General features: G+C 40.9%; 1 protein-coding gene and 1 long non-coding RNA gene across 3 annotated transcripts in view; one reads left to right on the top strand and one right to left on the bottom strand.

Annotated features, from left to right (window-relative positions):
* Nucleotides 1-27,721, bottom strand: part of AKNAD1 (AKNA domain containing 1) — a 41,780-nt gene that overhangs the window by 9,177 nt on the left and 4,882 nt on the right. Inside the window, exons 3-9 of the mRNA XM_053891645.1 lie at nucleotides 25,914-25,953; nucleotides 25,156-25,304; nucleotides 25,000-25,062; nucleotides 19,949-20,079; nucleotides 12,546-12,702; nucleotides 5,995-6,080; nucleotides 2,524-2,621 (exon numbers count right to left, since the gene is read on the bottom strand). Of these exons, the coding sequence (XP_053747620.1) occupies nucleotides 2,524-2,621; nucleotides 5,995-6,080; nucleotides 12,546-12,702; nucleotides 19,949-20,079; nucleotides 25,000-25,062; nucleotides 25,156-25,304; nucleotides 25,914-25,953 (724 nt within the window). The remainder of the gene's footprint in view (nucleotides 1-2,523; nucleotides 2,622-5,994; nucleotides 6,081-12,545; nucleotides 12,703-19,948; nucleotides 20,080-24,999; nucleotides 25,063-25,155; nucleotides 25,305-25,913; nucleotides 25,954-27,721) is intronic.
* LOC109271973 (uncharacterized) lies at nucleotides 78-26,865 on the top strand. 2 transcript variants are annotated; one of them, XR_002082194.2, is made up of 5 exons: nucleotides 78-125; nucleotides 501-672; nucleotides 2,132-2,315; nucleotides 2,783-2,892; nucleotides 26,744-26,865. It is a non-coding gene; the product is annotated as an uncharacterized LOC109271973 (long non-coding RNA). The 2 variants fall into 2 exon arrangements; XR_002082193.2 differs by lacking the exon at nucleotides 26,744-26,865 and having other exon boundaries at nucleotides 2,783-3,022.

Genomic DNA, 27,721 nt, shown 5'->3' with positions numbered 1-27,721 from the left:
GTATAACTTCCAAAACTAGGTCATAAAAGACCTAGATCACTTGGCTGCCATGTCATAATGACACTCAAGCAACCTACTGGAAATGCCCACATGATGAGGAACTAAGACCTCCTGCCAATGGCCACGTGAGTGAACCATCTTAGAAGCAGATTCTCCAGTCCAGTCAAGCCTTCATATGATGGCAGTATTGGCCAACATCTTGACCATAGCCTCATGAGAGAACCTGAGCCTGATTCACCCAGCTAAGCTGCCCCCAAATTCCTGACCCATAGGAATTATGAGATAGAAAATGTTTTTTGTTTTGAACCATTAAGTTTTGGGATACTGCATTACACAGCAGTAGATAATACAACTGCTCTTTGACTGGCAAGTCATTAAATTTCTTTGAGTCTCCATTTCCTTATCTGTAAAATAAAAATCATAATTCCTACTTACAGGGGTATAAGGATAGCTAAATGTTATACACTATGTCAGCAGTTCTCAATTTTTTTTTCTTTCAGAACCCTTTTACACTCTTAAAATTGAGGACCTTAAAGAGCTTCTGCTTATTACAGTTTTTATCTATCATATATCATAATATGCACCCTTTTTTATACCTGTGGTGAAAAATCTCCCCCTGTATTGGAGAAGAGCTATTATACAACAGTCAGTTGATGATGGACTGGTATAGAGGTACCTATTTATAAATTTCAAGTCATTTTTGCTTGTGCAGAATCATTCAAATTTTCCCAAGACTGAATGGACCGTCCTAGGGCTTTAAGTTTTTTTTCTTTATTTATTTTTATTATTATTATTTTTTAAGTACGCTCCATGCTGGGTGTGAAGCTCAACACAGGGCTTGAACTCATGACCCTTAGATGAAGACCTGAACTGAGATAAAGAGTCAGATGCTTAACTGACTGAGCCACCCAGCCACCCCAAGGCTTTTTTTTTTTTAATAGAATGTTAAACTGAGGCATTTAAAAATATTTTATTTATTATGTCATTTAAAACCAACAGTAATTCATTTTATGCTCACCAAATAACAGGTTTTTAATGCAAAGAGGTTTTTTTTTTGTTTTTTTTTTAATGAAGAGTATTAGAAGAGGCAGTATTTTATGTTTGGGCAAGTGTCTTGAATATCTGGCTTAATAGAAGGCGGCTGGATTACATAGCTGCACCTCCATTCAATCTCCTTCAGTATTGGCTTTGCACAGATATGTAACTGGGAAAGAGAGGACCTCGTGGTCCCCTGAAAGGGTCTCAGGGACCCCCAAGGGCCTTCTGATCACATTCTGAAAGCTCTGTGACAGCATCTGATATAGTAGGTGTTCAGTCAATGAAACATTACTATTACCATCAGAAAATGAATCATCTGGGCGCCTTGGTGGCTCAGTCGGTTTAGTGGCCAACTTTGGCTCAGGTCATGATCTCTCGATTCATGATTTTGAGCCCGGGTGTGGAGCTCTGTGTTGACAGCTCAGAACATGGAGCCTGCTTCATATTCCATGTCTCCCTCTCTCTCTCTGCCCATCCCCCACTCATGCTCTCGCTCTCTCTCTCTCTCTCAAAAATAAGTAAACATTTAAAAAATTTTAAAAAGGGAGGTGGGCGCCTGGGTGGCTCAGTCAGTTAAGCGTCTGACTTTGGCTCAGGTCATCTCATGGTTCATGGGTTCAGGCCCAGCATCGGCTCTGTGCTAACAGCTTAGAGCCTAAAGCCTGCTTTGGATTCTGTGTCTCCCTCTCTCTCCGCCCCTCTCCTGCTCACTCTCTGTCTCTCTGTCTCTCTGTCTCTCAAAAATAAACATTTAAAAAGTAAAAAAAAATGAGTCGTCTGCAGAGAAGAAGTAGAACTCCATGTGACATAGCAAAAAAATACTGACTTGAAGGAAAGGCTCTTGACTAACAGCTTGTATGAATGTAAACAAGCCTCCTTAGCTCTCCGGACCTGGTTTCTCACGTAGAAACAGGGTAGACTAGGCTCAGGTGGTGATTTTCATGCTCAGGAGCTGCCTGAACAGGCAGGCCTTGGCCTCACCTCTTCCTCACCCAGGGCGGTTCTGCCAGGGATGTTTTTCTGCTTAAACTACCTTTGGAGGAAGGCTCCTATGACTAAAAATCATTGAATTCCATGCCCTGGTGCTCTCCAGGTCCCCTCCCAGCTCTCATTTTCTTTGCTTCTGGGAAATGTTATGGACAAGTCGGCAGCAACTCTCCCACGTCCTGTGAGCTCACCAGGTGCAGATTATGGGTCGTGCTGCAAGGATGACACATAGAACTAAGGCCACTGCACGACTGAGTGCATGGAGTCCTGTGGCTCCCACACAAACAGAGGTGGGCACTTTCGCACTCTCTGACCACACTTGATCTGTTTGAATCTATTTAATTATTAATTTTTTACGGTTTGCAAAAAAACACAATATGTAACACCCTAGTCTGGGTAATGCTATTTGGTGTGGCAGATGGTCTGCCTGAAGTGGGCAGACCCCTGGAGAGGGACCTTGAAGACAGAGCACCCACAGCACCAGGCCCCTTAACTTACCGAGAATTGAGTCTGCGTGCAGTGCCTTTTCTTGAAGGGCAGTGGGACACCTTCCACAGCTGGGCCTTCTGTGCCCTTTTTTCTCCATATTTTCCTTCCTAAAAAAAGATGCATAAGATCCAATAAACATTTAACATACTTCTTCTTTTTTATTTTTTTTACTTATTTTTTATTTTTTATTTATTTTTTTTATTAACATACTTCTAATAGAGATCGTGAGAGTATCGGTAAAACTGAAATGTTAAATTTCTTGTATCAGAGACTGGGATGATACGGGCGTGGCATGTTGTCCTCTACACAGAGATCCCTTCTGCCTGCCTTTCTGAGAGCTTCCCTATAAGAAACTGCACCCAGCGACAACTTGGCCTGGTAAGAACAGGTCTACCAGATGTTGAAAGTAAATCTGGTTTGTTCCCCAGAGGATAATATCTAATTATCATGCACACATATGCAATATAGAAATTTGAAGTATGGAATTATATTTGGAGTTTTCTTCATACTCATGTCTCAAATTCAATTCTTTTTAAATGATTTTTTTTTTAATTTTAGTGAGAGTGTGTGCATATGAGTAGGGGTGAGGGAAAGAGAGAGAGAGAGAGAGAGAGAGAGAATCTTAAGCAGGCTCTACGCTCAGTGCAGTGCCCAACATGGGGCTCGATCTCACAAACTGTGAGATCATGACCAGAGCCAAATCAAGAGTTAGACACTGAACCGACTGAGCTACCCAGGCACTCCTCAAATTCACTTCTTATCAGGGGAAGAAGATGTGCCACATGGCAGTACTAGGTCCCGTGCTTTGGCTCCGTAAGTATAAGCTGAATGTGTCTAAAAAGCCCAGCAAGGTGGATTTTGTCCGGTGTGTATGGGGCTAAAAGCTAAGGGAGGATGTAGGGTTAACTTTAGCTATACAAGGCCACCAGGGGGCATCAGAAAGATGCCTTACAATTTCAGTTACCAGGACACCCTCTGACTTGGCTGTAGCTTCTGCCTGCCTTCTTCACAGAAATCCTAACCCTTTCAAAGGAATTCTAGTTAATCACAATTCTTAACAAAGCCCTTGCTCAGCCCCAGCGATATGGTAATAGCCCCTCCGGGAAAGTGGCTCATTCTTAGTGTGGAAGGCACTGTGCCCAAGATCTGCTGCACATGGCTGGTGAGAAATGAGGCTGATCCCCTCGAGGATGGGGTGAGAGCCCTAGGAGTTGCTTGGCAAATGCAGCACACCCAGCTATGCCTAGGCCTATGCCCAGGCCGGCCTTCTGTGGAGAGAGCCACTGTGCTCTGGAGTTGGTGGGGTTGGGGGCTGATGAGCTGGGCCCTTCCCCTCTCCTTGGAAAAACATGCTCTCCTCCTGAGTCACATATTTTCTCACACCTCATTTTCTGTCTCCACCCTCCCCCTTCGGGGCATTTGAACATCTGCTCTCCAAAGTGGAAAACTTGGATCTCTTTCAAGTGAGTTCAGTCTAACACATGACTTTCTTTTTCTGCCTCTTTTAAACTTCTTTGTGCGCTTAAAATCTTCTTGCCAACCATAAGAGCTAAGGGCAATTCTACTTGAGAAGACAGTTTTCCAAGAAGACTGAGTAGCTAAAGTGGACTCTAAAATCCCAAATCCTGCATCAGACATAACACAAAGGGATTTGCATTTTATATGTAGCATATAGACCATTGATCTGCATATATATAAAAATATCCCTCAAAGGCCAGCTAGCTTCATAAAGCACATGTCTTGTCTGAGAGATATCAAATCTTTTAGAAGAGCAAAGAGTATATATAGCCCTTTGTTCAATTAATTCCTCGGAGTATTAGGTAGTTTACCAAGATTTCAATTTATAAATCGTGTATCTCCACTTCACACCCCAGCGTTAGATGCATTGTTAGATCTGATTTCGCACTTGGTTGTGTTTTTCCTTCCCTCTTGTCCATGATAAAACAGAAAATTTAGTCTGGGACATTGGTCCTTGACTTGGTATGTAAAGAGTATCTGAAGTTCTAGACTAGGAATCTGAAAGACAAACATTTAGTACCTTGAATCCTTCATCAGAATGGTTTTGAAATGTCAAACTATCTTTATTATACTTAATAAAATCTAAAAAAAAAATCCCAAAACCTAGGTTTAACTCAATAAATAAAAATAGTGGGCCTGTGGTGACTCAGGGAGTAGGCATCACTATTGCCTCCTATATTTAAAAGGAGGGTCAAAGCTGATGACTGGCATGTCAGTTAAAATAATGGTCCACACCAGATGACGCATGGTCATATTTAGCACAAACAGCATGCTGTTTCCTTTTTCAGGGGGCGGAAACTCAGTAGAACACTTATGACAAGTGCCCATTCCCGTGGCGGAATGCTTTCTAACTTCAGACCTTGTCATCTGCTTCTATTAGAGCTTATTATGTGCATGTAATAGTGGTTGCTAAACCACAAGGAATGGTTGCTCCTCCCTCCTTGACTCTTGACCTTTGGAAGGTAAATTAGCCAAGCTTTGGCAGAAGTCCACAGTGCCTCCTGAGCTTGGAGTTGGTGCCTCTCACTAACTGATAGAAGCTTCAAATAAAGGATTTTGAATCCATATGGCCTAACAGTTGAGCCAAAGAAAGTTGTTTTTTTTTTTTAATTTTTTTTTAACGTTTATTTATTTTTGAGACAGAGAGAGACAGAGCATGAACAGGGGAGGGGCAGAGAGAGAGGGAGACACAGAATCGGAAGCAGGCTCCAGGCTCTGAGCTGTCAGCACAGAGCCCGACGCGGGGCTTGAACTCACAGACGGTGAGATCATGACCTGAGCCGAAGTCGGACGCTTAACCGACCAAGCCACCCAGGCGCCCCGAGCCAAAGAAAGTTTTAAGAACACGAAGGATTTCTCCTTAGGATTTTACATCTATAGCTTTTTTTTTGCACAATTACAGCTTGTAACCTCCAGATTTCTTGCTGAAGAATGGGGAGAAGTAAACCCCTATACATGGGATTAGGCTTATTTCCAGTGGGACTGGGGACAGAGGGAAGGACAGGGAAGATTTTCACTCATCATGAGAAGTTGCTATATAATGGTGCCCAATAATCTCCCGTGGGGATAATGTTCAAATGCAGCCTACAGGACAAACCACCCTTCGTGTTCCGCAGCCCTGATTCTTAACCAAGGGAATTAGGAGAATCTTGAGCAGATTTAAAAGTATTCCTACTAGGGCTCCAGCCCTGGTGAGTCTGATATACTAGGTGAGGTTGAGGCATGTGCATGATCAAAAAATCTCCCCAATGACTCTGATGCTCTCCTCACTCGAGCCACTGCTAGAAGGGTTTGTGAATCAGGAGGGAGGCTGGGCATGCCCAGCCCTGAGATCTGTGATTCTGTGACTTGGCCAGTGGCTTCTGGCACCTGTTCCAGTAGTTGACGCCCACTCTCACTGGAGCTATTATACCAGAACCGGCTTCCACCCACCCTGGGAATTTAGCAGTGAGAAGCCCTCACCATTCAAAGACCAGGTGGCTACAGGCACAGCTTGGACTGGCTGTCTCTGCATGACTGGGCCTTCCTGAGGTGTTGTTGGGGTTCTCCTGCACCACAAAGCACAGACAGATGTGGATGTGATTGAGGAAGTGACTCATCCCTCTGCTGCTCACACACAGAGGCAGCCAAACTCACCACTCCAGGACTCCTTCAGTTCTGATTTCTCACTCCCTCGATGGGGTCTGTGTTGTAATGGCCTGGGGCTCAGAGAAAGAAGGCCGCAACACTGGCTTGGTTTCTTTCCTTCTCCAAACATTTGAAAATCTAGTTTACAGATGAGAGAATACTTCCCTGCACCCCCTTTTTTTCTTTCCTTAGTTTCAAATGACCCCAAGCTCCACCAGGGGATGAACAGATTTAAGAAGATACTTAAATCCATCAATCTGACCACTGTTAGTAGAGGTCTAAAAGCTTTTCCAAAGAAATGCATTAAACTGAATTAAAATGAGATTTAGAAATCATTTAGAGGCTTAAAGTGTCTATATGTCCCTTTTTTTTTTTTTAATTTTTTTTTTTCAACGTTTTTTATTTATTTTTGGGACAGAGAGAGACAGAGCATGAACGGGGGAGGGGCAGAGAGAGAGGGAGACACAGAATCGGAAACAGGCTCCAGGCTCCGAGCCATCAGCCCAGAGCCTGACGCGGGGCTCGAACTCACAGACCGCGAGATCGTGACCTGGCTGAAGTCGGACGCTTAACCGACTGCGCCACCCAGGCGCCCCTATATGTCCCTTTTTAACACAGAGAAATTACACTACTTCACCGAAAAGGCCTGACGCCGCCCCCACCCCCGCGCCCCATGTGTATTTTTTTACTATGGTTTTACCCTTTATGTAAACAGAAACCGTGCTCTTCTCGCCATTATAAACAATGCTGGCATAAGCATCATTGTACAGATAGCTTTTTCCATATTTTGAATTACTTCCTTAGGAAATGTCTAGGTCAAAGGTTGTGAACATGTTTGCATGATGATACATATTGCCAAATTGCTTTCCACAAACGTGGTAAGAATTACACAACCGCCAAAATGTGGGCAGCTCAGTTTGACCACACCTTCCTCTGCATCAGGAATTATCCTTGAAAATGTTTTTGGTAATTTCAAGAAGGGGAAGGTGGCACCTTTTGTTAATTAGCATTTCCTCTATTATTAAAGGAGATAAACATTTTCCCATGTGCTTATTTATTGGCTGTGTTTCCTACTTGTGACTTTTAGTTCATATCCTTTGTCCATTAATTTTTTGGAGGGTTTCAGTGTTTCCCTATTAATAAAAACAACCATTTGTTGATCACTCATTGGGTCACGTGCTTCTCATACAGCCTCCTTTGTTCCTTCCCACCATCCTGAAACGTTGTGCCCATTTTAATGCCCATTTTTAATCATCTGAGGCTCAGAGGATTTAAGCAACCTGGCAAGGTCACACAGGGTGTAAGTGGCAGAGCTGGGATTTGAACCTTTACCCATATGTTTGTGTTATTAACCATAATTTTACTACTCCTTTGTGCATTTGTCAGAGCACTTTATGTAATAAAAACCTCAATATTGAACATTATTGGTTCTTAATATTTTTCAATATGTCTGCCTTAAAAAAAGTGGCTGCGGTTTCAGTTTTGCAAATATTAGTTAAAATGTTGATGTTGTCAAATGGCCAAGAAACGTGAAAATGAGTTAAATTTCATAAATAGTCAAAGAAATAGAGATGAAAACAATGAGAAACTGGTTTCACTTATCACTTTAGCAAAGGTTGGAAAAAAATACCCAGGGTGCACTCAGGTGAACACATCTCCTTTCCCGTGCACAGCTGGGACAGATACCACCTTGCTAAGGGCCAGCTTATCAGAATTTGCACTCTGTGCCTCTTGAACCATTAACTGCACTCCTAGGTTTTTATTTTAAGGAAATATCAAGTATGGCCAAAAGCTTGCATATAAAATGATGTTACTGAAGCAGTGTTTATCGTATCAAAGAACTGGAAAAAACCTGAATGTCCATCAACAAGGGACTAGTTAAATGAATTGGTATAATGAAATACAATGGAATCCTTAAAAATGAAGCTATAGATCTATTCTAAGTGATTGTTGAGATGCCCACAATAGAATGTTAAATGAAAAAAAAGCATCATAAAACAATACGTATGGGGCAACTATATGTATAGCCTGACTGGGTGGCTCAGTCAGTTAAGCATTTGACTCTCAATGACCTGAGATTAGGTCAGGATCTCACGGTTCATAGGATCAAACCCTGCATCGGACTCTGTGCTGCCAGTGTGGGGCCTGCTTGGGATTCTCTCTCTCCCTCTTTCTCTCTGCCCCTCCCCTACCCCACCCCCCTCAAAATAAATAAATAAACATTAAAAAACATCTATAAAACACCAATACATACAGTATTGATCTCATTTTTGCAAAAATGTATATGTATGCAGAGAAGAAAAAAGACTGGGCAGACACACACTAATATATTAGCTATGCTTTTTCTTTCCGTGAAATGTTCTTTATACTTTTTTTCTACCTTCTAATTTTTTTTTTTTTTTGCAGTAAGCATGAATCATTTTTATAGTTAAAAAATAAAGGGTTTTCCCTGTGTTTTCTTTGATCAGTTCTCACTTTTAGGCCTACAGGGGTTGCCCTGCACTTCACATTTAAGGCAGATTTACATGAGCAGAATGTAGGCAGGTGCCCCCCACCTGAACTGGGGGATCCAGTGTCCCGTGATATTTGTCCTGGGCAAATCTTACCTTCTTAAGTTTCCAACTCTTCTTCTGCCTAATCTTCACAAACTGTGGAGCTTTGAACCACCAGAACTATTACTGTTTACTGCTTATTATAGTTTTGTCATTATCATTTTAGACCCAGGGGGGTTATTTAATCCCAGTACTCCCAATTCATTCATAATGAAATACTCTCAGGGTGCCTGGGTGGCTCAGTTGGTTAAGCATCAGACTTTGGCTCAGGTCATGATCTCATGGTTCATGGGCTCCGTGCTGACAGCTCAGAGCCTGGAGCCTGCTTTGGATTCTGTCTCTCTCTCTCTCTCTCTCTCTCTCTCTGCCCCTCCCTCACTCACACTCTATTCTCTCTCTCTCTCAAAAATAAATAACATTAAAAATTTTTTTTAAAAAAGAAAAGAAATACTCTCAAGGTGTGGTCCCCAGACCAGAAGTATTGGCATCACCTGGGAGCTTGTTAGAACTATAGAATTGCAGGGGCGCCTGGGTGGCTCAGTCGGTTGAGCGTCCGGCTTCGGCTCGGGTCATGATCTCACACTCCGTGAGTTCGAGCCCCGCGTCGGGCTCTGTGCTGACAGCGCAGAGCCTGGAGCCTGCTTCAGATTCTGTGTCTCCCTCTCTCTCTGCCCCTCCCCTGCTCATGCTCTGCCTCTCTCTGTCTCAAAAATAAATAAAAACATTTAAAAAAATTAAAAAAAAAAAAAAAGAACCATAGAATTGCAGGCTCACCCCAGACCCACTGAATCAAGCCTGCATCCAGTAAGATTTGCAGACAATTCCTAGATGCACTGCAGTTGGAGAAGCCCTGATCTAGAACAGGTGCCTCAGACTGGTGTTTCCTGAGTGCTGAGAGAGTGGGAAACATTAGCAATACCAGCAGCTGTCTCCAGCACTAACACCCAAGGTGTTAGTATAAGAGCCAGGTGATCTCAACAATGCCAGTTTCAGAGCCACATTCAGTAAGTAACACTGGTTATGGTCAGAGATTCAACCGAATGAACTGAACTAAGCAGGACTGGGCTGCTGGACATGACCCTGGAATCAGAGGACAACCTTATGGCCATTTGATCTAGTTACTCCGTGTTGTTGTTGTTGTCGTTTGGGTTTTGGTATTTTTGTTTTTTAAGGAAGTTTTTAGAATCAGTTCTTAGGCTACGTGAGAGTCTCACTTTGGGGGATTATTTGGCTAACAGTCAGTGGGAATTTAATTTCAGCATTCCTGGGATAATGGGAAGGAGCAACCTAAGGTAGGGTGTGATGGGGACATCATGTGGCCACTCTCCCTCTTTCCTCTGGGAACTTGTCTGAGAAGGAAGGGGCCTGTCGCTGTGTTGAGGGAGCTGGTAGGGGGGCCTGCAGGGCTGAGGACTCAGGGCTGTGGGGCCAGGCCACCAAGCCCCTCGGAGGAGGGGGTCCTCCTGCTGGGGTGCCCTTTGTCCCCTCACGCCCACATGGGCTCCAAAGGATGGCCCCAGTGTTCCTTGGGAATCCACGGAGCCACACAGAGGGACTGCCTTTAGGGTTGCAGTCCCAGGGGAAAGGGCTCCAATCAGTTCCCATGGGAAAGGGCACCAAGGGCTCCAGCATCACCACCCCACCCCTAAGGCACCATCACATCCTACCTGGAGTCCTTGTCCCCAGACTCCTCACCTACCTACTGCCTTCTCATCCCTCCCTCCCAACCAACTCAATTCAAATCTTACCTTCCCTGACCATGTCTCCCGAGTGACTTTGCCCTCCCACAGTGAGTGACTTTTGGTCACATTCCATTACTTAACAGTCACGAAAGCTAACACCCAGGTAGTATGCTTTCTATGAGCCAGGCTCTGTTTCACATATTTTACTTATATTAACTTGACACTGTAGCATCATGCCAATTTCTAACAAGCTGCCAGGTGATGTTAATGCTCTTGGTCTGGGGACCACACTTGAGGTTATTTCATTATAAATTAATTGGAAGTGCTGGGATTAAAACTCTGTGGGCCTAAAATGATAACAAAATTATAATGAGAAGTAAACAATAATTCTGTTGGTTCAGAGCTTTACAGTTTGCAGAGACTTTTTGCAGAAGAGGACTTGGAAGCTTGGGCAGATCTTATTATCTTTATTTTACAGAGGAGGAAACTGAGGCACAGAGAGGGTTATGTAACTTTCCCGAGGTCACAAAGCTGATGAGTGACAGAGCCAGTACTCAGACCCAGGCAGTTCGGCTTCAGAGTCACAGGAATGTATAATGTTAAATGCATCTCACTTTTAACATTCTGTAACCACACATTAATTTTGTTTATTGTATGTGTCCCTCACAGAAATGTAAGCATCTTGAGGGCAAGTAATTTGTCTGCTTTTTTTTTTTTTTTTTTTTTTTAGTGTTTATTTATTTTTGAGAGAGACAGAGTGTGAGCAGGGGTGGGGCCGGGGCAGAGAGAGAGGGAGACACCAAATCTGAAGCAGGCTCCAGGCTCGATGCTGTCAGCACAGGGCTTGATCCCAGTCTCAAACTCACGAACTGTGAGATCATGACCTGAGCCAAAGCCAGACGCTTAACAAACTAAGCCATCCAGGTGCCCCTGCTTTGTTTATGTTATACCCCAATACCTGAAAAGTACCTGAATGAATGAAGGAATGAATGATCCTAGCAGTAGACTCTCTTTTCAGGGCTATTTATCACAAAGTTACAGAGTTCTCATTATTTCACAGCAAGTGCTGTAAACTTGGGACCAAATAAAGGAGAGCAAACCCAGACCTGAGGGAGCTGCTGGGCGGAAGGCTAAGCTGACTCCTGGGCTCCCTCGCACCACCTGGAAGCTAGTTCAGGTTCAGAACTGGAGGCATAAAGTGCTGTGAACCTTGGAGACAGTTGTGAGGTGTTGAAACTCTTAAATCCACAAGGGCCCAGAGGTTACTATACAGAGCATTCATGCTACACCAGGCGTTTAGTCAGATGTTTGGGATAAAAAGATAGGTACAAAGGCACAGGGACAAATGAGACACAGTGCTGTGGGGGCACAGAGGTCTGAACAAAGAATTCTGCCTGGGATGGGGAGGCATTGTGTCAAGGTTATATAAATGGATGAAATTTTGCTGGGCAGGTTGTTTTGAAGGGGCAACTGCACTTCTTTGGCAAGGCTGATATTTATATAATCTTCAGCATTTTGTTCTTAACTCTAACAAAAACCTATTCAGATTTTGAATGTCAGCCACAGGCAAATTCTGTCTGAAACAAAAGAGTCAATTTAAGGCAATTATCCAGATGATTCAGTTTCTCAGAATTTTAATTTAGTCTGAATGTTCTGATAGTTGAGGCCACAAAGACAAAAAGTGTAGAAATACTGGGTGGTGATTGATTTGAATTCCTAATCTTGCATATGTAAACAATCCAAAAGAATTGAACTTGAGAGAAGGAAAATGCAGAAGTGGACTCGTGGAAAATAGTTCTTCCTGCTGAGTATGTTATTCTTTATGTAGAAGAGGGAATATAAAACTATTAAGAAGAAAAATTATTTCTTCCAGGCATGATCCACAAAAATGTTGCTATTCATCCAGAAGAAATAGCTTTTCAGTGGTTCATCAGTTTAAACTGAGTTGTTACATCTTAAACTATTAAGATATTTCAAAAACCAACACTTAAAATAGCTTCTAATTTTTAAAAGCTGGTTCCATGGGACTTTGGAAAGTTAAATTTCCATGAGATATTAAAATAGAATTCATGAGTTCATGAATTAGGATTCTATAAATGCATAAAAAACATCTTTTCCTGGCATAAAATTAGGCTGTAGGTTGTTGTATTACCTCATTTGAGGGTGGAGAGGATGTGGATGCCAACTCATCAGGGATGATTGGAGAACTCCCGGGAAGACAGACGGCTGACGTATATTTGCCCTTATTAATTTTCTCCTTAACATCTTCAAGTAGCATCTCCAACTTGAAGATTTCACCTTCCACTTCTCTAATAAACATAAACAAGCATCTTATTGGATATGCAGTCAACATTCTAATTAGTAACAACAGTTCTTGAATATAGCATTGGTCTATATTATTAAGGTGGTTTGGCTTCAGACAGGAAGGATAATGGACACCCGCCCTGACATGCATCCTGTTTAGAGTTTCATTCCAAAGGCCTGGGCTCTAATCCTCTATTTGTTATTCCTTAGCTGTGTATCCTTGGGAAAATCACTTAATCTTCCTGTGCCTCCAATGTCTCAACTATAACATGGGAAAACAATACTCTGCTTATCTGGATCTCTGGATCTAATTATTTTGAGATCCCTTACTGTTCTTCTTTTTTTTTTTTTTACATTTATTTATTTTTGAGAGACAGAGAGAGAGAGAGAGAGAGAACAAGTGGGAGAGGCGCAGAGAGAGAGGGAGACGCAGAATTGGAAGCAGGCTCCAGGCTCTGAGCCGTCAGCACAGAGCCCGACATGGAGCTCAAATCCACAAACCACAGAGATCATGACCTGAGCTGAAGTCAGATGCTTAACCGACGAAGCCACCCAGGCACCCTGAGATCCTTTACAGTTCTAAGAGCTATGATTCCATGGAAATAATGATTTATATCAATTGAAAAGAGGAAGGAAATGAACTATCTGAAGAATTTGATTAACAAGCTGCATCTATATGCATCTGTACACATATATATATATATATACATGTATACATATATGTATATGTGTAAATGTATCTATAAATATAAATACCTATTTTACCCAGGAAGAACCCATTTTCCTCAAATCCATTACATTTATAAAAATTTACCTTATATTAATCCACAAAGAAGAATCTCAACAAATTCCAAATCATTAATAATTATATCACTGTTTTCTCACTAAGATCAGGAAAAAAGCAAGGAAGTCCCTTCTCACCACTCCTTTTCAACATTGCACTGGAAGTCCTACTTAATGCAATAAGACAAGAAAAGAAAATATAAGGTATACAGATTGGAAAGGAAGAAATAAAAGTGTCTTTGTTCACAGATGACATGATTGTGTAGAAAATCCAAAAGAATCAACAGAAAAACAGGAACTAATAAGCAATTATAGAGAAGTTACAGGGTACAAGTTTAATATACAAAAGTGAATCACTTTGCTATATACTATCAATGAACGAGTAGAATTTGAAATTAAAGACAGTACTATTTACATTAAGATCCAAAAAATGAAATACTTAGGTATAAATCTAACAAAATATATACAAGATCTGTATAAGGAAAACATAAAATTCTGATGAATGAAATCAAAGAGCTCAATAAATGGAGAGATATTCCATGTTTATGAACAAGAAGACTCAATATTGTCATGATGGCCATTCTTCCCAACTCAACCTATAGATTCAATGCAACCCCTGTCAAAATCCCCGCAAGTTCCTTTGTGGCTATTGACAAAATGATTCTAAGTTTATATGAAGAGACAAAAGACTCAAAATAGCCAACATAATATTGAAGGACAAGAACAAAGTTGGAGGACTGACACTACCCAACTTCAAGACTTACTATAAAGCTACAGCAATCAAAGCAGTGTGGTATTGGTGAAAGACTATACAAACAGATCAGTGGAACAGAATAGACAACCCAGAAATAGACCCACATAACTATAGTCACCTGATCTTTGAGAAAAGAGAAAAGGCAATTCAGTGGAGCAAAGAAAGATAGTCTTTTCAACAATTGCTGCTGGAACATATGGACATCCATGTGGAAAAAAGAATTTGAATCTGGACACAGATGTTATATCCTTCATAAAAATTAACTCAAAATGGATCACAGGCCTAATGTAAAATGCAAAAGTATAAAACTCCAAGATAACATTGTAGAGTACCTAGATAATCTTGGGTATGGTGATGACTTCTGAGATACAACACCAAAGGCATTATCCCTGAAAGAAATAATTGATCAGTTTGACTTCATTAAAATTAAAACTTATGTTCTGAGAAAGACAATGTCAAGAAAATGAGAAGATAAGCCACAGACCAGGAAAAAATATTGGCAAAAGACATTTCTGATAAATGACTAGTACCCAAAATATACAAAGAACTCTTAAAACTCAACAATAAAAAAAACACACACAACCCAATTTTAAAATGTGCTACAGACCTTAATAGATATCTCACCAACGAAGATATAAAGATGGGAAATAAGCATATGAAAAGATGCTCCATATTATAGTTCATCAGAGAAATGCACATTTAAACAATGAGATACCACTATACATTATTAGAATGGTCAGAATATGGAATGCTAGCAATACCAATTGCTGGCAAGGATGTGGAGCAATAGGAACTCTTATTCACTGCTGGTGGGAATGCAAAATGGTACAGCCACTTTGGAAGACAGTTTGACAGTTTTTTAAAAATTAAACATATTCTCACCATACAATCCAATGCACTCAGTATTTACCCAAAGGGGTTGAAAACTTATGTCAACACAAAAACGTGAACACAGATGTTTATGGCAACTATATTCATACTTGTCAAACTTGATAGCAACCAAGATGTCCTTCAGGAGGTGAATGGATAAATAAACTATGGTACATCTAGACAATGGAATATTACTCATCACTTAAAAAAAATGAGTTATCAAGTTGTGAAAAGACATGTAGGAACCTTAAATGCATATTACTAAGTGGAAGAAGCCCAATCTGAAAAGTCTACACATTGCATGATTCCAACTATGTGACATTCTGGAAATAGTAAAAAGCAATAAATAGTAATAGTAAAAAGATCAGTGGTTGCCAAGGGTTGGGGTGGGGACAGAGAGATGAATAGGTGGAGTACAGATGATTTTTGGGGCAGTGAAAATTCTCTGATGCTATAAAGATGGATACAAGTCATTATACATTTGTCCAAAACCATAGAATGTACAGTACCAACAGTAAACCATTAATGCAGAAAATGGGCTTTGAACAGTTAGGATCTGTGTAGGTTCATCAGTTGTAACAAATGTACCACTCTGGTGAGGGGTGATAATGGTGATAATGCATGTGTGCAGGCAGAGGTATGTGGGAAATCTCTGTATCTTCCTCTCAATTTTCCTATGAAAAATGCTCTTAAAAATTAAAGTCTTAAAAAATTAAAGTCTTAAAAATTTGATCACTGGAAATTAATAACAAAAAGATAGCAACAACAAGAACAAACAACTAATTGGAAATTTTAACACTCATCTTACTAACTCTTGGGTTAATAGACATTAAGGATACTCTATAAGTGAATAATAAATGTGAAAAAAACATATAAAACCAATGTAATGTAGCTAGCGCAGTACTCTGAGAAAAATTTATAGCTTTAGCATGCATTTACAGGGGAGCAAAGTTCAAAATCAATAAACTAAGTATCCAAAACAGGAAAATAGAAAAAAGAACTACCAAATGAACCCCCCAAAAGGAGAAATAAATATAATTTAAAAGAATTTGATTAATAAAATAAAACATTGTCTTTGAAAATATCTATAAAAGAAACCACAGGAAAGTCTGACTGAAAAGCATAAGTAACATTAAGAATGAGAAAGGAAATATACCAGAAGAAAAATTTTAAATCAAATGGGATTGAACAACTTGATGCCAATACAGTTCAGAATCTAGATGAAATGGACAAGTCTCTATAAAAACATAAATTATTAAAATCTACTCAAAAAGAGGTAGGAAATCTGGAAAAAAAACTAATAACCAGAGAAAAATAGAAAAAATAATCAAAAATCCACCAGCCCAAAAGGCACCAAATCCAAGTGGGATTATGGGTGAGTTCTAGTAAGACTTTAACCCTTTTGAAACATAAAAAGAAAAGGGAAAAATTTCCCAATCATTCTATAACTAAACATTAGGATATTTATTAATACATTTTATTATTATATTAATAGAGTTAGGAAATAAACTAAATAGATTTCTAAATCCCATTTGAGTAAACATTAAAACATTAAAAAAACAAATCTAATCCTAGTAAATCAAGAATAGAAGAAAACTTTCTTGATAAACTTATCTTCTTGAAACTACAGCAAGAGTCATACTTGAAAAAAATCCCATTACTGTTTGGAATATGAAAAGAATGGTTGCTTTTGCTAGTATTATTTAACATTGTTTTGGAAAACCTAGCAAATAAAATAAATTGATTAAAAAATATGATATATAAGAATCATGGAAGAAAAGATAAAGTATAAATATTTAGGGGGAAATGGGAGTTGGGGGAACCTGTCATTATTTTCAAATGCTATGATTGTCATACCTAAAAACTAAGACAATCAACAGCTAATCAAAAAACACTATGAACAGAAATACATAAGATAGCCCAGCAGAAGTTAAATATATTGTTTTTCTTTATTTCCTGTATATCAATTACAGAAAACATCTGTTAATAATGCTGAGAAAACCTACAAAATAGGTAGGAATAAATCTAACAAAACATGCATGAAATCTGCATGAAGGAAACATGCTCCTGGATGGGACTACTCATTGCAAAGATTTCAACTCTTCTCTAATCTGTAAATTCAACACAATTCTGAACAAAATTCGAGTGGCATGTCCCTAAGGAGGTTTGGTGAGCTATTTATAAAGTTTATTAGTAAGAAGGGTGTTCAAGAACAGCTAAAGAAAATTTAAAGAAGAAATATGTCAAAATATACACTAGACTATAGTAATTTATTTATTTATTTATTTATTTATTTATTTATTTATTTAATGTTTACTTTTGAGAGAGAAAGAGAGCATGAGTGGAGGAGGGGCAGAGAGAGAGGAATGAGGGAGACAGAATCTGAAGCAAGCTCCAGGCTCTGAGCTGTCAGCCCAGAGCCCAACACAGGGCTCAAACTCACAAACCATGAGATCATGACCTGAGCCAAAGTGGGGCATTTAACCGACAGAGCCACCCAGGCAACCCTAGACTATAGTAATTTAAAACTGTGTGGTTAAGGTAGAAATAGAAACGCAGATCAATGGGATGGAAGAGAACCAGTCCTATCTATATGTGGAGGATTTTTTATATGATAAAAGTGGCCTTTTCATCCCGTGGGAAAGGCTGCTGTACTCAGCAAGCGGTGGGACAAAGATCTATGCATGGAAAACTGTTGATAATCAAGTAAAATATAGAAAATATGCTCTAATCTAGCAGGCAAATGAGAATTAAGCAGAGGACAAGGAGAGGCTGAAAATTTGAAGGAAGTTCTGAAATGGTGGAGATAGACCTGAAGGTAGTGGGAAGAAATGGGCCCAAGGTCCAGGGCCAGATGGTTTGGAGGTGAGTGAAGGAAGAAAGAGGAGGTGAAAACATGCAGATCTGGAGATGGAGAAAAGACATTTTTGAGGGATTCTGTGATCTTTTCCGTAAAGCAGAAGATTGTATGTTGATAATATCAGAGAGAGGGATTGGTGGAGGCAGAACCCCATTTCTTGACTCCTTGACTTCTGGGGTCAGCGTGTGAAATGACTATCAGACTACATTCTGACAAACAAGATGCATGAAATAAAAGAATTATTTTTGCATATTACCTTTTAAAGGCAATAATACATTTGTTGTTTTTTTTAACGTTTATTTATTTTGAGAGAAAGAGTGCATGGGAGAGTCAGAGAGAGAGAATCCCAAGCAGGCTCCACACTGTCAGCACAGGTCTCAAACTCATGAACCACGAGATCATGACCTGAGCAGAAATCAAGAGTCGGATGCTTAATTACTTGAGCCACCCAGGTGCCCCAATAAGGTTTTAATAAGAGCACATAGCAGACTTAAACAAGTAATTAGTCAATGAACTTGCAGAATTCTTTCCCTTGCAGAAAGCCATCTACAGTGGCCTTTAGATTCAACACTTAGAAGGTTCTGGACAATTAATTGTATGGGGTTCTGCTCACTGCCACATTATGCCCATGAGAGAACAAGAGGACCAGTGTCAAACCGAGCAGCCTTGCTTGCTCTGAGGTGGTTTTAACCGAGTTTCGGAGAGACTGGGTCTTCCCTTGCCCCAGTGTTGAAAGCTTTTCCTGTATATGGGACATAATTATAGCTGAAACTTTTTTGATTTATACTGGGTCCAGCACACTGTGGGTGTAACTAGGATATAAATAAGGTGTTGCATAACTTTGGTCTTAATGTGCACAGAGGCCCAACTTTAAAATGACTGCCTAGACAAGTGGGATTCCTCGGAAAATAAATATCCTTACTCTATTAGTTTTTAAATAAATAGTGAAAGTATGTAGAGATCTTTCTTTTCCCAGAAAACAAAATAAACCTTTGGGCAAAAAAAAAATCAATATTAAAACCTCATCCTTGCTGTCTAATTACTCAGTATTGAAATAACAGTAGACAGAGATTTCATTCATTTTGAAAAGGTGAAATTGTACTTTGGAAAAAATACCTCAGGACACTAGTGCCGAAATATAAACCATTAAAGTAATCTGGCATCAAGAAAGATTCCATGTTAAAATGCAATGAACAGAAAGAGTTGAATTTACAGAGATTAAGTCTCCTAAATGGATTCTTTTAATTCATACCAGGAAATTAAATGGAAACAATCCTAGCCTTGAGTCCTGGAATACATCTTAAAATTGTTTGGATTGGAGAGAGAGGAGCACAGGGCCATAAAAATGGCCAGTTGGAAACTTCAGTGAGTTTGCATCCAAGTTTCTAATGTGAATTAACTCAGAAGTCATTTTGACTTTAAGCTTTAATATTTTCCCTAAATTTATCAGGCTTTGTGGGTTCTTCACCCCCACATTAACCAACCTAGCAATGGTCCTCTCATACCCACTGCCCCTTTGGAATTGTCTGCAGATAGGAAAGAAAAGGGGGAAAAAGGGAAGGACAGAAGAACCAGGCAGGGGAGACAGAGGAAGGAGTGGGATGAAGGCCAGGACACAAGGAGCTTAGAGAGAAGGCCCTCTGGGGTTAGCGTGTGAGCCTTTCCAGGATTTTCTTACACTGTTCTGGGTCTCAGAACCAGTTATGACACACAACAAAGGGCAGGATTGTAGTACAAAATCGCTCCTCTGGGGGACAATTGTTCATGTGGAGGACTCCACCTGGGTCAGTGCCCAGGACAGGACCTTATACGTAGCGGGAGTTCCACACTGTTTGTCTCATGCGCTAACACTTGTTCACTGATGGCACAGTTTTTGCTGACCCTAGGCCAGGGGCTGTACAAGCATTAAGCCAGCAGCCACATCGGAATCCCACCTGAAGGAGGTTGCCTCTGACCCCTCTACCTCACACAGTTTAAGCCTGACCTTTCTGGATCAAAGTCACCGACAGCTGGGGATTCATGCCTGTGAATTTGCTTCAAAGTCAGATGCTTCTCCTTGTTGTCCCTAAACTCCTGCTCCAGTAGTTCAAGATGTCCCTGCAGTTTCTCCAGGACCTGCAGCAGTAAAGTCACCAGGATCACGCATGAGTGGTTGTTTCCCCCCAAAATACAAGGAGGGTGTACACTATAGTAGTTTCAAAATGAAGCCACCATCTTTCTCCTGGCAATTGTTTTGTTTCAGAGACTGACATCTAAAACAGAGGCAACTCAGGCATCTCCACATTCACAATGCCCTTCTAGCACACAGCTTTTTCAAAACGGTGACTTCTGATTTCTTCCCCAGAGCCCACTCAGAGGCCTCTGAACTCCTTAATAGGATATCAATAGTCCTGTGCTATTGCAGAATGGCTTTTAGCTTATAGAGCACTTTCCTGAGCATTATCTTACTTAATCCACACATCAATGTTGTAAATGTTGCAAAGTAGATTTTATTATCTCGATTGTATATGGGAGGAAATTGGAGCTCTAGGAGGTATGTCTGAAGCCACAAGGACCTTAAAAGGGACTGAAGTTAGAGGATCTGAGTTTGAGTCTATGGCACTTGGAGGGATGGGGCATTAGGAAGTTTAGCCAGAGCTTCAAATGGGTCTTCTAGACGTCAACACATGCAGCCTCGTGCAGATTAACACTTACATGGTGCAGGTTAAGGTCTGGTCTTGATGTATAGAGGCTTCAACACTGCAGCCCCAATAGCTAAATATTCCCTGAGCACTGCCTATACGTGGCCCTGGGCTAAATGTGTGAGAGATACAAAAGTTACATCAGTCTCAGGGATTTTATTCCAGTTGGGAAAAGAAACTGGATTCAAGGACTTTGCCATGGCACTTTGCCATGGCTCAGTGGAAGAAGTGAGACCTACATCAGGCTCGAAGGATGCTCAGGAAGGCCTGGACCAGGCAGTGTCCATGAACATGGAGAGGAAAGGATGGTTGCAGGGACACAACAATAGGGTTACAGGATCAGACACCCCAGGGTTCAAGTTCAGACTCTTTCACCTAATAATTATTATGATTTTAGTCAATTTGAACTCTAAACTTTAGTTTTCTCATCTGAGACAATAATAGCCCTCACCTCATACTGTGAAAATTAAATGAGTTAATGCTTAGTGCCAGGATCATCACCATCATCATTATTAAATCTGATTATTATTCCAAGTTTGGAAACATATTGACCATAGGGCATAAAAAATGGCAAGTGTGGTAGATGTCTTCCATGTTCCCCCCACCCAGATTTGTCCTCCATCTTCCTCCGTGCCCCAGCCAGGAAGCTGACCTTCAGTGGACTGCACCAATAGGCTCCCCTGCCCTGGCATTGGTTTCAGTCAATGGAAAGCAATGGCAGAAGAGAGGAAATGAAGAAAGATGAGGTAGGGGTCTTTATTTCCCTGATGTCCTCCTGCCTGTATCCCAGTGGATTGGTTGTGTCTCTCTACCAAAAGCAGAGCTTGTCAGCTACTCCTACCATTATAACTACTCTCCCTAGGCTCCAATATCTGCTCTTCCTCCTTCCTTTCTGCCCCACTGTTCCTTCTATGAGATGCTTTCTGTCCCTTATTGGTTTCCCTTAACCTTACCCACGCTGTTGTAAAATGATGCCTTATTAAACTCCCCTCAGTTGTTCCATCGGAATAAACCATCTAGTTCCTGCCAGGACCCTGCCTGGTACTACTGTAAATCTCACTGACAATGCTCAGGTTTCTAGCTTGGGAGGTGGAAAGAATGTGAACCCCTGACTAAACTGAGGAATTTGGAAAGGCTAACAGATTTGAATGGAGCTGTCAGTGTTGGACATGTAGAATTTTCAGCAAGAGTGGGAGAGCCAAGTAAAGATACACACAAACATTTGGAGCTGTAGATGAGAAAGTAGGACCAGGAATTTAGGAATTGGTAGCATGCAGATAGTGAAAACGTAAGAAGGAATTAGGTGTTCAAAGGAAAGAGAAAAGAAAGTCAATTACAAATTATAATTTAAGACCTTGGGATTTAAATTGTGTTATATCTCAGAAGAAGATAGGGCACAGTTTTCTAGCTGTAAATGTACCTCATGTAATCCTCATGGCAACTCTGAGATGGGAAGTGCCTAAGATCATACAGCCAGTATATAGAACTACATTGTCTGTTCCAACATCCAGATGCTTTCCATTCTGTTGTGTTGTTCATGCTGAGAAGGTTAGTGTCGCCCTCTCTGGCCTTCTTCCAATGCTGAATCAAATGGGCCTGGAAATCTCAGGCCAAGGCTGACACTGTCAGGAATCACCTTGACTCTCATCTCTGCCCTAATACGAATCCCCTCATATCCTCTAGCATCAAGGGGAAACTTCCTGGATTGGGCCTCAGAAGGCTAGTGCCTTGAACCAGTTCCCTCTGCTTTGCTCAGCCCTTTAAAAATCTGTGTTCTCCCAGTTCCTGAAAACCAGACTTTTTAAAAAAATTTTTTTAAATATTTATTTATTATTTTTGGCAGAGTGTGAGCAGGGTAGGGGCAGAGAGAGAGGGAGAGACAGATTCTGAAACAGCCTCCAGTCTCTCAGCTGTCAGCACAGAGCCCGATGCAGGACTCAAACCCACGAACTGTGAGATCATGACCTGAGTCGAAGTCGGATGCTTAACCAACTGAGCCACCCAGGCACCCCAAAACCAGACTTTTTTGATATCTCTTTTATTATTCACTGCTTCACTCCGGCAATCTGGCTTTTACAGAATCACTTCATTAAATAAAACTGGGCTTGTCAAGGTCCCTCATGATCTCTTGGTTGCCAAATCCAATTCACTTCTTGATTTTTTTTTCCTGTTATTTGAACATGTGTTGTTGTGGCCCATACCCCCTTCTTTTCTTTTGGCTTTACAGCTCTTCCCCTTGCAGGTCTGCCTTGAGCTTTGAGGTCACTGCTTGTCAGTCTCCTTTGAGGAACCCTCTTTTACCTGCCCCTGTTTGCTGATTCTTTCCTTGGGCTTCTTTACTGCTTACTCTGCAGGTTTGCCTGGGAGTAAACTTCATATACTTCATAGCTTCAACCCACAACTATATCCAGATTTACATTTCTGGCCCAAGCAACTCCTCTGAGGTCCAAATCCATTGCTCTAATTGCCTACTGGATCTTTCCAATTGGATGTCCTACAGGGACCTCAAAATGAACTTGGCACCTTGCCTCCTGCCTGCCTCCCACACCCATTAGGAACTGGATCTTCCATTTTTAGTCCTGGCCTTGGTTGCCCACGCTAGAAATCTGAAACTCATCCAAGCCTCCTCCCTTCCTTTCTTCTCCCCTCTTAATGTGCAACCACTTTGTTAAACTCTTAGATTTGTCCCCTTCTCCATCCTCATTGCTAGTTTTGGTTCAGGCGCTCATAACTTGTTACCTGGAGTATGGCTTCCTAGCCAGGCTTTGTCCCTAAGTCTTGCCCCCATGGTGCTCACCATTTCTTGGCTTTCAGTCCTCCAGTGTTGCCCCCTCACTCAACTCAGGGTGAAATATAATCTTCTTAGCATGGTTTAGAGGTCTTTCATGAATAGTCCTTGTCTTGTCCCTTCCTCTTCACCACATGAACCCTGGATTCCATCTGGCTAATTACAGTACCACACGATTCCTCATCCCATCAGGGTTTTCTGTCCCCTGTGCCATTGTGACTGGTGATTCTTTTTCTTGGACCACTGTTTTGTAACTACCCTGTCAATCTCATACATATTCATCCTACAGTGCCAAACTCTGAGGTCAGTCACTTCCAGGGAGCCTTGCAAAGTACCCTCTAACTGTCAAGGGTGAGCCGCTTCTAAGCTGCCATTAGCATTATTTCTCAAGCTTCGTGTTGCTTGTCTATTTACCTATCTGTTCCCAGGAGACTGTAAGCCACTTGAAAAAGAAATTGTTTCTTTGTCTCCAAATCTCTAGTGCCTGGTACAGAGTCTTGGACATAGGAAGTACCTGATAAGTATATGTTGAATTAATTAATTACTTAATATGTTATTTAATTAATACAATAGATGAATGAGAGTGATCAACTGTGTCTCTTAACATTTGAGTCCTCCTTTCCTCTGTCTATACTGTCTGGTTTCTACCGCACAGCCTGCCATTGCTTTGTTCGTGCTCCTTCACATCAGGACTTCTGACCACCTGCCTTGTTGCTGACCCAGTGGCCTGAATGACATCTTTGACTTTGCACATTTCTGGCTCTAACAATCTCAGCTTTTTGCCCCATTACCATGTTCCACCCCAACTTCCCACAACTCTGGCACTGATGAACTGTGGTTACAATATAAATTAGTGATTTGATTAAATGCAACAACAAGCAAGGATGTGAAAATCACAGATTTTCATTTGAAAAGCATAGTTTTAAGATCAGGTTTGAGTTTTCAAAGTTTTATATGTTGAGTTGTCAGATATTGGCAAATTTTATAATCTGTATCCCCCAGGACCCATCAACTCTGGATGGACTTGCCCTGTATAACAGCTGGCATGTTATTCTCTTAAGCCTACCATTGTCTCAGATTTATTGTTGGGTGGCCACTGAGGAACAATAGCCATAAGTAATAGACTCCTCTGAGAATGAACGAGGGATAAATACACATAGAAATAGAACTCTAAGCTCTTTTAGCTCCTATAACACAAACCCCTGAGCCAGATAATCAAGGAGATCCTGAACCTCAGCATGTTGAGAGGTTGGGTAGAGGGAAAGGGGAAATAGTATAAATTAAACATTGACAAAATTTTGTACTAGTTACCAAATATATCAAGCTTGAAATAGATTATTAAAGGTCTTAATTCAATTCATTAATCATTAATAATTAAGGGTACAACATATGTGAAACACAAAGCTAGACCTCTGGAGGTCACAGCCCTTAATCTTCAGCAAAACATTTCCACCAGAACATTTCTATGCTCCCCAGTGTAGAGGAAACATGGTGCTATAAAGTCATTCATACTTATGCACATCAAATTCCCTAACAAAGATGTTTAAAACTTGATAAAATTTTTACCAGCTTCTTGTCTTGCAAATGACAAGGAGACTCCTGTGCTATGCTTTTGGAAAATTCTTGTACCTGTAGTGAAAAAATGCAATATTTCATTAATTGCATGATGTCTTATGTCTGAATTTGGTCACTTCTATTGGTCATAATCTTTAAAAATATTACTTTAGTCTTCAGTTGATCAGTCTGTTCTTTTAACTTCTGGCACATCTGTTTCCCTTCAGTTATCTTTTGAAATATGTAAGAAGACCTTGGGCAAGGGTCTTTCTGAGAGGTTGATGACACCTTAAAGAGACTTGTCTCGGATTCTATTCCTGTATAAGAGAGAATAAGTTTTGGCTTCTGTTCATCTCAACTTCACTGCAGATTTATGAAGTACTAAAAACAGAAGTCTGTGGCAACCATCACCATTTGCTATTAAAAAAAAAGTTTTCAGGGCGCCTGGCTCAGCCAGTTAAGCATCCAACTTCAGCTCAGGTCATGATCTCACTGTCTGTGAGTTCGAGCCCTGCATTGGGCTCTGTGCTGTCAGTTCAGAGCCTGGAGTCTGCTTCAGATTCTGTGTCTCCCTCTCTCTCTCTGCCTCTCCCCACTCATGCTCTGTCTCTCAAAATATGAATAAACGTTAAAAAAAAGTTTAAAAAAAGTTTTCAAAATGTATATCTAAATCAGAAGTTTAAAAATGCTAGTGGGGCACCTGGGTAGCTCAGTCAGTTGAGCATCCAACTTTGGCTTAGGTCATGATCTCACAGTTCATGAATTTGAGCCCCACATTGGGCTTGCTGTTGTCAGCGTGTCCACACAGAGCCTGATTCTGATTTTCTGTTCTCCTCTCTTTGCCCACCCCCTTGAATTTGCGTTCTCCCAAAAATAAATAAATAGTAAAAATAAAATAAAATAAAATAAAATAAAAATGCTGGTACCTGTGAGATGTTCTTGGTGAATATGTATTGTGGGCTCCATCTGCACAATTAAAGGATAAGAAAACATTATTGTTGACACAGATCGGTGACGCCATTATTCAAAATGATCCAAAATGTTGTGGTCATCATGGAGGCAGCCCAGAGTTGTGTCAAGAGCTGGGCTCCCAAAGCCAAGGTTGAATTCCACTCTGACACTTACCTCCCAGGTGACCCAAGGCAATGACTCCATCGCTGTAAACCTCAAATTCCTCAGCAATAAAATAATGGTACAAATAGAACCTACCTCCTAGGGTTGTTACAAGGATTAAGTGTTAGATATTACCATATCTGTTACTACTACCATGTTTGATACTATTGTGGGGAACACTGAAACGTTTCTCCTAAAACTGGACCATGAGGTCCATGAGGGCAGGGGCCATGGTCTTGTCGCCAGCTCTGTCACTGGTACTCTCACTAACACCATGCACACAGTAGCCACATTCTGGAGAATAATATAAAATAGTATGCATTAAGTTCCAAAATGTATGTCATGATAGTGCTTGTTTACTTGCCATAAGCTAACAGGACAGGAGCTTAAATTCCAGATGACTCACCTTGAGAGTCTACACATAAAGCTCAGAAACATGCTAGTGCCAGAGAGCTAAATGGTGGTGGTCAAATTAGACTTTGGTTATTATGAATATCTCAACTGTATGACAGATAGAGAACTGATAGAGTCTAGTTCTCCAACCTCCATTAGCAGGACAAGAGAAAATAAGACACCTGACTTTAGACTTCCATTGCCAGAGAGAGGTGAGCCTAATATCCATTTCTGTTCCTGCTAACCTCAGGGCACTGAGGACTGTGCACCCTTGTGCACCCAGGGGTGGGTGCAAGCAGGATGAGGACCCCTGAGACTTGCCAATGTCAGATATAGAGAAGCATTCCAGTCAAGGCCAAGTGGAGCTGCTAGATTCAGGTATGGGGGGGGAGGGGTGGAGGGGTAGAGTGGGGGTGGGGGAGGGGTTCTGTTCAAGCTTCCCAGAGCATTCAGTTGCTAGAGAAGGGAGTTGAAGCATGAAGGAGTAGAAATGGAAACAGGCATAGAGTGTTCAGTCCAGAGTGCCCTTCATACAAAGCTTCAGGGAAAGATCATACTGTCCTGACAAAGTGCCAGAGAACTGAAATGTTTACTTTGATCATTAATGTGAATTTACCTCACCACTGAATCTTAAATAATCGAGGCCCTGAGCCTCAACGTGTTGGGAGAGATGGGGGGACAGGGAGATGAGGAAAGGGGAAATAGTATAAATTAAACATTAACAAAATTTGGTCTTTGAGAGTTCCTGGCTGCCTCCATCAGTAGAGCCTGTGACTCTTGATCTCAGGGTTGTGAGTTCGAGCCCCGTGTTGGGTGCAGAGATTACTTAAAAAAAAAAAATCCCAATATAAGCATTTAAAAAATGGTACTAACTAGTTACCAATGTAGCAAGCTTGGATTATGTTATTAAAGATCTTAATTTGATCTGATTTAGTGTTAATAACTAAGGGTGTAATATATAGAAGACACAAGGCCAAGCCCCTAGGGGAATTAGGCAATGGAAAGATGAAGACAAGGTTACTGCCCTCCACAGTACTCAAATCTAGTGGAAGAAACAGATATTTCCAAATTATTATGATCCAAAGCAGGCTGAGATAAATGCTCTGAAAGAAAACTAAACAAAAGAGGATGTGAAGGACTGAATGGGAGTGGGAGTGAGGGTCTGAAAAGTCCTGTGGCCAACAGGGAATTGAAAGAGGCCATGAAAATGACCAGATTTTGAATAGGC

The sequence above is a fragment of the Panthera pardus genome, unplaced genomic scaffold (assembly GCF_024362965.1).
Source record: "Panthera pardus isolate Hobbes unplaced genomic scaffold, ASM2436296v1 HiC_scaffold_11, whole genome shotgun sequence".
NCBI lineage: Eukaryota > Metazoa > Chordata > Mammalia > Carnivora > Felidae > Panthera > Panthera pardus.
This window is presented reverse-complemented; position numbering and strand designations above follow the sequence as displayed.